Source organism: Helianthus annuus, chromosome 17, assembly GCF_002127325.2.
Source record: "Helianthus annuus cultivar XRQ/B chromosome 17, HanXRQr2.0-SUNRISE, whole genome shotgun sequence".
NCBI classification, from domain to species: domain Eukaryota; kingdom Viridiplantae; phylum Streptophyta; class Magnoliopsida; order Asterales; family Asteraceae; genus Helianthus; species Helianthus annuus.
Genome location: NC_035449.2, coordinates 194274799 through 194288575, shown reverse-complemented (window position 1 = coordinate 194288575; position 13777 = coordinate 194274799). Strand labels below are relative to the sequence as shown.

Sequence of the window (13777 nt, the reverse complement as noted above, 5' to 3'; positions counted from 1 at the left end):
TCTCTGACTATGGATTAAATGTTTATAGGCAAAAGCTTTAAGCAACGTGCCTCCGTAGCATAGTGGTATTGCGTTCGCTTCGTAAGCGAAAGGCCGCGAGTTCGATCCTCGCCGGGGGCTACTCTTTTATTTTTTAATACATCTAGGCCAGTATATATGTAGATTTTATTTTATTTTATTACATCCAATATCTATATCTATATATATATATATAATAAAAGAAACCTATATTACATCCAATATCTATATCTATATCTATATCTTCTATATATAATAAATAAAACTTTTGGTGGGACAGATGTCAGCCTATGGTTCAACCTCACATTCACTTTCCCGCCCATTCCCCTGTTACCCATATAACAATAAGTGCGATCTTTTTTCCCCAATAATTGATGGCCATAACAAACTAACTATGAATGCCCAAATTATATTTCATTCTTCATCAGCCTCTTTTTTTTTTCTCGCCATTCATCTGCACCTAAATCCATCCCTTTATTTTATTACATTTAGGGATTTCAAATCGAAGAAGGACATAACTTAAGTTGTCCATCTGTGGCAATTCAAAATCCATGATTATTAGTCCCCCATAGATCCTTCTGTGCAAAACGTTGCAAAAGATGAGTGGGGTAAGCCATATGCATCTTGTGTTGTTTTCTTAGGCTATATTTTCCATTAATGTATCGTATTTTTGTTGTCAATTCTGTTGCCCGACTACCTGCCATTGCTTTGTAATTGTCCTTTTTCGTGTGGAATGATATTGTTGTGGGATTCTGTTCTAGCGCATGTAATAGTAGTTTGCAATCCCTAATGTTCATATGTTTGATCCCGATTTGATGTATTCAGTTTGAGTAGAATTAAGCGGTGGTTTGTGGCGTTTCTTAGGGCTTCGATAGAAACAATCGCCAATTCGCCAGGTATGGTTATTTTGCTCACTCAATTAGATGTTTTTTGAATCGATTTTTTATTACGGTTTTCAAATTTGGTTAAGTGTATCGAACGTGTTTAACTGGAGGAAGATGAAGCTCAATATTTTGATATATTTTTCTAATTGTCGTTTAGGTGTGTGTTGTTGTCGATGAGTTGCAATTTTCAGCTGATCAGATTGACAAATAGATTGTTTAAAAGTAATGCCCCTTCAAATAATCCTTCCAGCTCGTGTTTTTTGTACTCCTTTATCGTTTAGGTTGTTCAATTTTGATGAAAAGGCGATTAAAAATTAGGTATATATGTACACACTTTTCTACTTTTTATATAACATATAGGTATATGATGTACTACAACTATGAATCTCTTTTGGCCTTTCATCAAATGCTCATGCTCTCAAAAAATAAACTGCTATCAATTTGAAGATATGCATACTTGCTTTTATGATTTATTTTTTTAGATTATGGTTGCATTTTCTACTCACTTTGTTACAAGGGCACCTACCCACTTTTATGTCTTCGTTGACTTCAAGTTGTGTTTTATTACTTTATCTCCGCCTCGCCTCAACTGCTTGATTTGTGTTTATCTTACAGGCCAGTTTTACTTCATAATATGTTAAAGTATCAATCTATTTGAAACAATTGTTTATTTACGACTATTTTAAATCAACATCTATTAGACAACCATATGTGGCACGACTGTTAACTTTAATTCTTAGTTCATGTCTGTATAGTTCTCATTTTTTCTTTATATTCAAATGGTTGCTAAGGTGTACATTACTAATTTTTACAATACATCATTATCTACCCACATGGATATATGAGATCTTTTCTTTCTAAATTTTCTATAAGACATCCCGTGTAATACACGGGTTCTAACCTAGTATATAATAAAAGAAACCTATCATTTGACAGATGTCATGTTCTGAGGCATCCTCAAGCTTCTTTCCCGCCCATTATGACCGGGCTTTACTTCGGGTCACAAGCGGTGCCCCCAAACATTTATAACCCGAATCTATTTTTTTAATTAGCCTAATATGCGCCTCATTAGGTTTTTTCAAGAGACTTCTCACAAACCCTAACCAAACTATCCATCATCCCTGATAGTCAGAGGCGAAGTTCAAGATTTTCCAACATGCTGCTGCTCAACAATTAACAGTTTCCAAACTCCTCATCCATAATTCTCGCATGATGGTTCTGGAAACTCAACTAGACGGTGTGATTTTATACCGCAAACCCTAATTCTAAGAGGTTAGTGTTCGATTTATTGTCAAGCATCGTTTTTGTGGTGCCACAAACCCACAAACCCTAATTCTTCATATATCGATTTGAATCGTATCTGCTCTGCTATTCAATTTCCCGGTTGTATCTGTTTTCTAACTTGCAATACGCCTTATATTTCTTGAAATATCATATAATACTCCACAAAGAGAAAGATTTCAAAGGGGAATGATGATGAAAACTATGGTGTTCTTGTGCAGCTGATTCTGGAATAGTACTCGGGTTTCAAGATTTTGTTTTTGGGTAAGTTTGAATACTGTATATATACATACATAGAAATACGTATATATATTGTTTTGTTCTTTTATGATTTTAAATGTGAGTTTGTATGGATCACTTTTTAATCTGTTAATCTTGTATAGAGGTGGAGAGATATATTATGAACTTTGATTTGATGAATTTGTATTTTTGTAGTATTAATGTTGTTTTCTTAGTTTTTTATTTAGTTCAACAGACTATTATCAGTAAGGTTTTATTTTATTTACTAAGATACAATATTTTGAAGCGATAAATAAGCTATCATGAATTTAGATGGATAAGTATGAACATTCTAACGTCTAAAAGGACATAACTAAAGTTATTATTTGTTTATAACCCATGTATACCAAGTTTGTATTATTTAATGAACTTGATTTTTTTTTTGCTATCGTAGTGCACATAGCATATAAGACTTTGCTTATCTATACACCCTATTGCTTTATGAGTATTTATACTGATGCAATAGTTTACAGTATGATGATCATTAATGTGACACTAGCAAACTTGTGAATTTTAAAGTTAAATGGTTCTTAATGTTTCCTTTACTTTAACAACTTTATATGTTATTTTTCCTGAAAAAAATGGATTTTTTTTTGGTGAGACTGTGAATGAAAATTGAAGATGTAACATGTTATATAGTTTCATTCATCCAGAGGATTCGCCACTGAATCTGATGTGGACGACGTCGTTGTGATCGGACGATACGTGGCAACAATTAACGCCGCTCAAAACCACCTGTATTAAGAAACGGGGGTGTCGTTGGTGGTACTTGCCACCATGCCGGCTGTATCCCTTCTAAGGTATACTTATTATTGTTTTACTTGATCTGGGTCTTCTAATGTGAGTTAGGTTTAATTAAGTTTGTGTTTGTTCTCTGTTAGGATAGGAGCATCTTTATTCTTCTCATGAAACCCAAGACCAAGTTTGCAAATCATGGCATAAAGTGTGAGAGTGCAAAGATGAATCTCGCTGCCATGATGGCCCATAAGGACAAAGTCGTCTTTAAGATAACAAAAGGCGTCGAATCCCTTTTCAAGAAGAATAAGGTTGGCCATGTCATGGTATAATTTTATTTTTTGCTTAATTTTAATTTTGTTATTCATTTTTATTTTGTCATTTAATCCAATATCTACTTATTTACTTATTATAATTTTTTTATTATTTAATGGTGTACTTGATCTTTTGACCTGATCAAAACCTAGAAAAAGTGGTCTTTCGTGGAGCCCTTTATTTTAGGTGTAAGTCGAGTCTGCAGTTATGCTCAACATAGTGACATACAATGGATGACCAGGGGGTAAAATTGACCCGTACACTAATCAATGGTTTTATTTGGACATATGCAGTTAATATCCCGATATATCAACCGATATATCAGGGATATACCGATTATCAGTCCCCTGCCGAGTTATCGGTACAAAATATTGTTCAGAATGTCGTTACCGATAATATCAGTGATATTGATTGATATTTGAGCGATATTGGACCGAGATTTGACCAATATATCACCGATTTTCCCGATATCAATACCTTTCTTCTTAGTTCTACATTATCTGTCTTTTTTCTTATTGTTGCTATTAGTGTTTTAAGTCTTAATTGTTAGTTGTTATTGTTAAATGTTAGTGTTTTAACTCTTAGTAAGTTCCTACTTACTATAATTGTTAATGTTTTGCAAGTTGCAAAAGGTTAATTTGTTAATGGTAGGAGAGTATACTGAATTGTTAGTGTTAAATTTCTATATATATAAATTTAGCATGATATTAAAATTACCGATATCCCACCGATATCATACCGCGATAACCGATACCTCAAATATCGGTCCTTGACCGATATCCGATAATTTACCGCATTAACTACTTAGATTTGGACTTTTATTTTAAGGGGATAGGTTGTCATGGGTTAAATATAGATTTTAGTGGGCAACAATGAAAATAGAAAAGGTTGAGAACATTTGTTTTATTCTCTATGATTTCAGGCGTAGTTTAGGTTTGACTAACTACTTGTAAATATTCTCTTCTAACTTTAGGATATTAAAGCATTTAGCTTTCTTTCATTAAGTTATTTTTCTATATTATTAAGGCATATGATGTTTTAAGTGATTCTGATGATGAATATTAATGATACTTTCATTATGATAATGAATATAATGGATACTCTGAAATCTTAATATGATGATTGCACAACCTATGATAATGATGTTTCAATTAACTTAAAGAACTCGAGTGAGATGCTGGCTTCCATGGCCTTAGCTGGATAATCTGTCACGCAGAAAGCTTGGTTGCTATAACTTAAATAAACATTTTATAAATATATTTTTCTTAATGAAAACCTAATAAGTGTAGCTATTGTCTGCAATAACAATTTTCTTTTTGGCTTTGCGCTGCAGATGGTTTCTCCAACCGAAACATTGCCAAGACTTTAATGGAAGTAGAGATGAGCGAATGGTACCTGATATCGGTTCTGGTACCAAATTTCCCGAGTCAACTCAATTTACGGTATTAATTTGGTATCGACATTTTACATTTTCGGTACCGGTCCAGTACCGCTTTGGTACCGGCAAATACCAATTTTTATCTTCAAATACTGGTACCGAACCGTACTGTACCAGGTATTTTCGATCCCGGTAACTGGTACTGAGCTCATCCCTAAACGGAAGTTGTTGGTTGGTATCTCCACCTCAAATGGTAGAAAGTGTAAAAGAAGATGAATAATGAGGTGAGTTTTACATATACAATAATTATTAGCCATTAGTATACCTTGATAGTGTAATTGTTGAATATTATGACCATTTGTTTAGATCTGCCGAACTGAAACACCTTCACCCTCACGCCATTGGAATGGAAATTCCTGGTGGTTATACAATTTTAATAGTTATAGTTTTATGTAGAATTGAAGAAAATTGAGGCTTTGTTAAACCATCTAATAAAGCTTATATGTCTTCGTTTCTTTATCTTCGTGATATATGATGTTGCATTTTCAAAGTGGCTGTTTTGACTGTAAAATTGTCAAAAAGTCAAAACATAATAAGACTTATCATGTTTAGATGTATATTCTGAAGATGCCTATTGCATATTACAGATGTAGAAACTAGAGATAAGATAATCGAATTACATGATATTTTATGGATGACCATTCCATTAATTAGTTGAAAGGTTTCTCTTTGTTAAATTTCTGGAATAGTTACAACCTTGAGTTATTCTTACTCTCATGATTGGCAGGTTGTGGTTCCTGATTTAGCAGGGAATCAACATTTGAGAACGAACATCAATGGATTGGTCTAGATATACAAATAAGACTACCCATGTGGTGTACAATGAAAATTTTAATGAAATTTGAATTATTTGTTGTATTTTTTTACCTATCATGTGTATTTTTAAGTTATTTTATTATTAATGTTGAATTTATTTTTATTTATTTTTTATTAAATTCACAAGTTTAAAGTATTTTCATTTGTTAAACCGCGTGTACACGCGGGCTCTAACCTAGTGATATTATAAATGTAGAGTAAGGTTAAAACATATTATTCTGCATTCCTCCATCCCCAATAATATATTCTAGAATTTGATATCTAAATATTAATAAAACACTACAAATAATGCCACATGGCATTCTCTCCTTCAACTACATAAATTTTATTTATATTTATTTAATTAAAATATTTCTTTTAATACTAATAACTAATATATATATAAACTATATTAGAGCCCGCGTGTACACGCGGTTTAACAAATCAAAATACTTAGAATTTGTTCGGACTAAAATGAATTATTATTGAATATTAATAAAATAAACTTAAAGATACATTGTATAGTTAAAAAAAATCAAAAAATAATTCAAATTTTACTAAAAATTTCCTTGTACACCTTTATTTTAATAGGTAAAATACAAATTAAACTCACTTGTTTGTTATAAAATAAATTTCACCCTGAAATTTTAACTTTTTTAATAAACTTGATAAATATTTAAATAATAAATATTATAATTAATTTATTTATTATTTTAGCTTTAGTGTAAATCACCAATTATTTATGAGATTTATCATAAAATATTTATGATGATTGCAAATTTAAAAATTATTATTTTAGCTTCCGTGTAATTGGTTTATGGCTCTTCTTTTTTTTAAACGGCCGACAGAAAATTTTATTCAATGTAGCAAGATGCTACCCACCAAAATTACATCGTTTGACACCAAGAACCAACATTCCACATCAAAATACTACTAAATTACATTATCACAAGACGCCCAAACTAAACCGACTCCAATCTTCCCAACTTAAAGCCGCCACTTTTGCTCTAGATTTGACCCATAAATACGTTACCGATTTGATCTCATCCAAACTCCTTGTCGTATTTGCTTTAACTTGTCTAAAAACGACTTCGTTTCTAGCCTTCCAAATACTCCAAAACGTCACCAAGACTAAAGCATGTATTACTTTCCTTATCTTTCTCGAACCCGAACTCGATTCATGTAACGTAAGTAAGTCACCAATACCAAACGCAATTACCGGAGGGATCATACACCATCCGGCCAAATTTTGCCATATCGTTTGTGCAAATTGACACGAAACAAAAACATGCTCTGATGTCTCTTCGTAATCTCCGCATAATACGCACAGTTGATTCTGAACCGGGACATTTCTTCTAGCTAAAGCGCACTTTGTCGGCAATCTTTCCATCTCCGCTCGCCAACATCTTACCCGTCAGGAAAAGAGAGATCGACGTCTCGCCAAGATCATCTCAAGGTCTGTAGCAAAAGCTGTCAGTGAGGTGTACGAGAACACAAGCAAGTCATCGGAAGAATCCCGAACTCTCACAGAATCCAGTAAAGCTCCGTTTAGCTTCAAGCAATTTAAGGCGTGTGGACCAAAGGAGTTCACCGGTGAAGAAGGCCCTACAGGCTTGTTTCATTGGTTTGACTCGGTAGAGGTTACCCTTCGTCAAAGCGGATGCCCAGATCATCTCCGTACTCTCAATGCTACCGGTGTCTTCCAGTCGCGAGCTTTGGACTGGTGGACAGCCGAAAGGAACAAGCGCGGGAACGACGCTGCATACGAGCTGACGTGGGAGGAACTGAAAGCAATCATGCTGGATGAGTTCTGTCCTCCCCACGAACGCCAAAAGTTGGAGGATGAGTTCTGGACCATCAAGCAAAAGGAGGGCGACAATGCTGGTCTCACTGCCCGTTTCAAACAGCTGAGCATTATCTGTCCAGACCAGGTCAAGACTCCTGACATGACCATCAAGAAATACATCCGTGCTCTTCCGGATTGTGTTGCAGATTTTGTTCACGCCTCCAAACCCGCATCAATCGAGGAAACCTACCTACTCGCCGCTGAGATTAACGACAAGCGAGTTAAGGCTGGAGTCTGGGATAAGCCATCCAAGTCGCTGCATCAAGTCACTACCGCATCAACCGACAACACCACCGCTCAAGCCTCCAAGTCTTCAAGAAGAAGGAAGAAGAACAAAAGTTGCGCTGCCGCAACCACTGCTGCTCCACTCCAGTCTGTACCAGCACAGCAGCAGCAACCACAGCGCACTGCGCCAGTGATCAATGCGCCGCCAGCTAAGCGTGCGTACACCGGCCCCCACCCACTCTGTGCTACATGTTCCTATCATCATCCGGTGGGTGTGGCTTGCCGATTCTGTGCCCACTGCAATGTCTACGGGCATTTCACTGCGAGTTGCCGCTATGGTCCCCGCCAAGCGCAAGCTCAAGCCGCTGTTAACCAGGCTCTACTCCCTGCTCCTCAAGCTCAACAAGCCACTCAGGCCCCAACAACCAATGTTCGGACCTGCTTTGCGTGTGGTGACCCTAACCACTTTGCAAACCGGTGCCCGAACAGGGTAGTAAAGCAAGAAGCCCAACAGCCCCAGCAACAACAACAGCCTCAACAGCAGGCAGCTCACGCCAGAACCTTCAACATCAACGCGCGTCAGGCTCAGGCTGACAACAACGTGGTTAATGGTACGTACCTCGTGAATGGTATATATGCATCATGTTTGTTTGATACTGGAGCCGATAACTGCTTTGTGTCATTTGAATTTGAGAAGCTTCTTAGACGTAAGCGCTCTTATCTTTCATCGTCATTCGAAGTAGAAATCGCTACCGGAAGAACCATTGCTGTCAATTCCGTACTCCGTGATTGTACTCTTGAGCTCAACAATCATATTTTCCCAATCAATCTCATTCCAATGCAGCTCGGAAGTTTCGATGTCATAGTAGGCATGGACTTTCTTCGTGAAAACCATGCTGAAGTTGTGTGCTTCGATAAAATGATTCGTTTTGTGCTAGCTAGTGGTGATATTCTATGTGTGTATGGTGAAACTACTGCGAAAGATCTCAAGCTCATGTCATGTCTTCAAGCTCGCAAATATCTCCGCAAGGAATATCGAGCCTTCTTGGCCAACATTGTTGTAGCAGAAGAGGACAAGAAAAAGAAAGTTGAAGTCAAAGACGTCCCAGTTGTCCGAGAATTTCCTCAGGTATTCCCTGATGATCTTCCTGGATTACCTCCAAGTCGTGATATCGATTTTCGAATTGATCTTATTCCTGGAGCCAACCCTGTAGCCAAAGCTCCTTATCGACTCGCTCCCTCCGAGATGCGAGAACTCTCAAACCAACTCCAAGAGTTACTAGAAAAAGGCTTCATTCGCCCGAGCACTTCTCCTTGGGGCGCGCCAGTCCTTTTCGTCAAAAAGAAGGACGGGTCGTTCCGGATGTGCATCGATTACCGGGAGTTGAACAAGCTAACCATTAAGAACCGATACCCCTTGCCCAGAATCGACGATTTGTTTGACCAGTTACAAGGTGCTCAGTGCTTCTCCAAGATCGATCTACGTTCAGGCTATCATCAGTTGCGGATTCAAGAGGAAGACATACCCAAAACCGCTTTCCGAACCCGATATGGCCATTACGAATTCGTTGCCATGCCTTTTGGTTTGACGAATGCACCCGCGGTCTTCATGGATCTGATGAATCGCGTGTGTAAACCATTCCTAGACCGCTTCGTCATTGTATTTATCGACGATGTCTTGATCTATTCCAGATCGAGGGCATGCGCAGCATTTGCGGTTGGTTCTCGAGTTACTTCAGGGGAATCAACTCTACGCCAAGTTCTCCAAGTGTGAATTCTGGTTGGAGGAGGTCCAATTTCTGGGTCACATTGTGAACAGTCAGGGTATACACGTTGATCCTGCAAAGATTGAGGCAGTTAAAGGCTGGATTACGCCCAAGAATCCGTCAGAAGTTCGCTCTTTTCTCGGATTAGCCGGTTACTACCGACGATTCATCGAAGGATTCTCGGAGATTGCTGTACCGCTTACCTCCCTTACTCATAAAGACAAACCTTTTGTGTGGGGAACCGCGCAAGAGACTGCTTTCCAAACTCTCAAATACATGCTGTGCCATGCACCGATTCTTACACTGCCGGACGGAAGCGATGATTTCGTTGTCTACTGTGATGCTTCAAACCTTGGTCTTGGCTGTGTTCTTATGCAACGAGACAAAGTTATAGCTTACGCTTCTCGACAACTCAAGATCCACGAGAAGAACTATACAACTCATGACCTCGAGCTAGGCGCAGTTGTCTTTGCATTAAAGATCTGGCGACACTACCTGTACGGTACAAAGTGTACGATCTTCACCGATCACAAGAGCCTACAACACATCTTTAACCAGAGAGAACTCAATATGCGTCAACGCCGATGGGTAGAACTTCTCAACGATTACGACTGTGAGATCCGTTATCACCCAGGCAAGGCGAATGTGGTTGCCGACGCACTCAGTAGGAAGAATTACGTGATAGGTGTTCGAAACATCCAGGCACAGTATAACCTCGAAGCTCTCATTCGTGAAGCACAACATGCCTGTTTCAACGAGCGTACGCTGAAGCGAGAAAGAATCTATCACGATGGAGCTCAGCTCGTGAGCAAAGCCAATGGGATATTCTATTATCTGGACCGAATCTGGGTTCCGAGGAGGACAGATTTGCGAAAGATCATCATGAACGAAGCCCACAAATCCCGATACTCCATTCATCCCGGCGCAGACAAGATGTACCAGGATCTTCGTTACAAGTACTGGTGGCCTGGGATGAAACGAGATATCGCTCTATACGTTGGTAGCTGTTTAACTTGTGCAAGAGTCAAGGCTGAACATCAAAGACCTTCCGGCTTACTCGAACAACCGCCGATACCCGTATGGAAGTGGGAAAGTATAGCTATGGATTTCATAACTAAGCTTCCGACCACGCCATCAGGTCACGACAGCATTTGGGTTATAGTCGACCGTCTAACCAAATCAGCCCACTTTCTGCCAATACGAGAAGACTATAAGGTGGCCAAGCTAGCCCAAATCTACACCGACGAGATCATTAAGAACCATGGTACGCCTCGAGACATCATCTCTGATCGTGACGCTCGGTTTACTTCGAGATTGTGGGAAACATTTCAAGCGGCTCTTGGTACGACGCTGAATTTGAGTACCGCATTCCACCCGCAAACCGACGGACAGACTGAAAGAACGATTCGTACTATTGAAGACATGCTCCGTGCGTGTGTTATCGATTTTGGTGGTAGTTGAGGTAAACACCTGCCATTGGTCGAATTCTCGTACAATAATAGCTATCACTCCAGCATTGAAATGGCACCTTTCGAAGCCTTGTATGGTAGGAGATGTCGCTCGCCTATTGTATGGCACGAGGTCGGTCATTCGCAATTGACTGGGCCCGAGATTCTGCAAGAAACGACTGACAAAATCCACCAGATCAGGGAAAACTTGGTAAAGGCCCGGGATAGACAGAAGATGTACGCCGATAAACGACGCAAGCCCCGCGAATTTGCAGTTGGTGACTATGTACTCCTAAAGGTATCCCCTTGGAAGGGTGTAGTCCGATTTGGCAAAAGAGGGAAACTTGCGCCTCGATTTGTTGGACCTTTAAGATTCTGGAAAGGATCGGTAAAGTCGCCTACAAACTCGAATTACCGGAGGAACTCGGCAATGTCCACCCAACTTTCCATATTTCAAACCTTCGGAAATGCGTAGCCGATCACGACGCAATAATACCGCTCGACGATCTTCAGGTCAATGAGACACTGCACTTCGTGGAAAAGCCTGTCGAAATCATGGACCGACAGACAAAGCAACTCAGGCGCTCTCGCATTCCGATCGTGAAAGTCCGATGGGAAGGCAAACGAGGCGCGGAGTTCACTTGGGAACTCGAAAGTGACATGAAGGCCAAGTACCCGCAATTGTTCAGATAGATCTGAAGCATCAAATTGGTAAAATCACACGGCGAGGTACGGCTCTCAGCCTAATTTCGGGACGAAATTCCCTAAAGGAGGGGAGACTGTAACACCCCGTGTTTTCCAAAAGTCAAAGTCAAAGTCAAGTGTTGACTGTGATTGGAATTAAAGATCAATAAAGATTAATTTATTCTTAGTTTCATTTTGATTTTCATATTATGTGGCGTAAGTGTTGTATAATCAGGCTAATCGACCGATAATCGAACCGCGAATCGACGACCGACTGTGAATAGTAGGAAGTAACAATGCAATAAAGTTAATCAATCAATAATCAATCTAATCGAATCAATAATCGAGCTCAATGTGGATATTTTTACTGCTTTTATACGTGTGTGTGTGCCTTACGTGTTCTTTGTGCATGTTACTTTATGTTAAAATGTGTGGTGAATCAATCAAATCAATCGAGACTCGAAGGATAATCAAACTCAATCGAAAACGACTTTGAAAATAGGTTGTAAGGATGCTTGTATGTTAAATATAATCCCGACTACTAAAAGTAATTTGAATAGAAACTCTATCTTACTCTACTCCCCATCCATCGAAATCGAAATATCAAAAATCGTCGCGAAACACTCAAAACAGGACAAGCCAATCGAACAGGGCAACCTGATCGAGCAGGCTAGCCGATCGAACAGGCTGTTCGATCGAGCAGCCCACTCGATCAGGGATGCTGTTCGGTCAGCTGACCTTTCCTCTTTTGGAAGCCTATAAATAGGGCTGTCTTTGTCAAGCTTTCCACTTTTGGAAAAGCTCTGACCGACCAGCCTTCTCTTCTCACTATTTCTCCGATTTCTCTCAAACCGGTAAGTATTTCGCTCCGATTCTTGTACGTTTTTGTTCATCTATCAATTCTCCAACTTTCTATCTTTCAAAATCTGAATTTCAACCGTGAAATCACCAAGATCTAGGTGTTCTTGGGTGATGTCATCATGGTGTTCTTCAAGAACACTAAGTTGGGCATCAATCCACCATGAATAACTTAGATCTAACCGATTTCCACATCTATCAAAGATCTTAACATTTCACAGTGGGAAAGGATTAAAAGATGGGTTTTCATCTATCTTTCAACTCTTTTACACTCAAACCGGTGAAAACGAAGCTTAAACCGACTTATAAACCACTCCAAACAAACACATGGTTCAAGATTCGGGTTCTACCACGAGATTTACCGATCTCGGGTTAAACGTTAGACTTAGGTTTTGAAACACCCACTGACCGGACTTGGGTGATTCCTGCCCGAGTCAGTGAGTCAAGTAAGGACTGAGGCTTTATAGTTCAACTCGTGACCAAACCATCTCTAAATCACACCAAGTAACGGGGATAACCAAGTGTTGAGTGATAGGCTAACCAGGTCAGGATGCTGGCCGAACGGTTAGGTTGTCCGATCGGACAGCCCAACCGAACGAACAACACCAGCCGATCGACCGGGCTAACCGATCGACTAAGCACTTAGGCCCACCAACCCACCAAGTGTAGTATTGACAGGGTATTGGTGTTCGATCGACTACGCCACTCGATTGAACAATACTACTCGAATCATGAGATACTATACTTCAAACACTTAACCTTTTCGAAACATTGGAATGTCACCCGATCGAGCATGCCACCCGGTCGAGTGACATGTTACAATTTAACCTACTGAAGTTGCTAACCGATCGGTTGGGCCAACCGATCGAACGGACCGTTCGATCGGCCAACTTGAAAGGTAATGCTGCAAAAACCTCAAAGGTTCAAACCATCATACACAAACACATCCTTCTCATCAAAGGAAGAAACAATCCACTTGAAAGAACCAGCCGATCGAGCCAGCCGGCCGATCGAATGGGAGTGTTCGAACGGATTTCAACCCAATCGAACAGCCCACTCGATCGAACCAGCCGTCCGATCGAATGGCCTACTCGATCCAACATCCATTGTTTACTTCTTCCGCGTTACTCATCATATTGTTATCGAACTATTCAGGCTAACCTATTCTCAGTGCTCCCTTCAATCCACAATCAACCACTGTGAGT

At 39.4% G+C, this 13777-nt stretch overlaps 1 protein-coding gene, 1 long non-coding RNA gene and 1 other non-coding gene across 6 annotated transcripts; 2 read left to right on the top strand and 1 right to left on the bottom strand.

The window, feature by feature from the left end:
* The first annotated feature begins 48 nt into the window (after positions 1–48).
* TRNAT-CGU lies at positions 49–120 on the top strand. The gene has a single exon. It is a non-coding gene; the product is annotated as a tRNA-Thr (tRNA).
* Positions 121–1956: 1836 nt separating this feature from the next.
* On the top strand, positions 1957–5883 carry LOC110922981. 4 transcript variants are annotated; one of them, XR_002583610.2, is made up of 6 exons: positions 1957–2174; positions 2405–2447; positions 3102–3262; positions 3344–3523; positions 4846–5174; positions 5678–5883. It is a non-coding gene; the product is annotated as an uncharacterized LOC110922981 (long non-coding RNA). The 4 variants fall into 4 exon arrangements; XR_002583611.2 differs by having other exon boundaries at positions 1958–2174; positions 3116–3262; positions 3344–3508; positions 5678–5874; XR_002583612.2 differs by having other exon boundaries at positions 1958–2174; positions 2354–2447; positions 3344–3508; positions 5678–5874.
* Positions 5884–6691: 808 nt separating this feature from the next.
* On the bottom strand, positions 6692–7135 carry LOC110924362. Its single transcript, XM_022168379.1, has one exon. The coding sequence runs from the start codon at positions 7133–7135 to the stop codon at positions 6692–6694; it is 444 nt and encodes a 147-aa protein (XP_022024071.1).
* Positions 7136–13777: the final 6642 nt, after the last annotated feature.

Coding starts and splice junctions, on each gene's coding strand:
- LOC110924362 (XM_022168379.1), bottom strand. CDS start 7,135: ATGGAAAGATTGCCGACAAAGTGCGCTTTAGCTAGAAGAAATGTCCCG.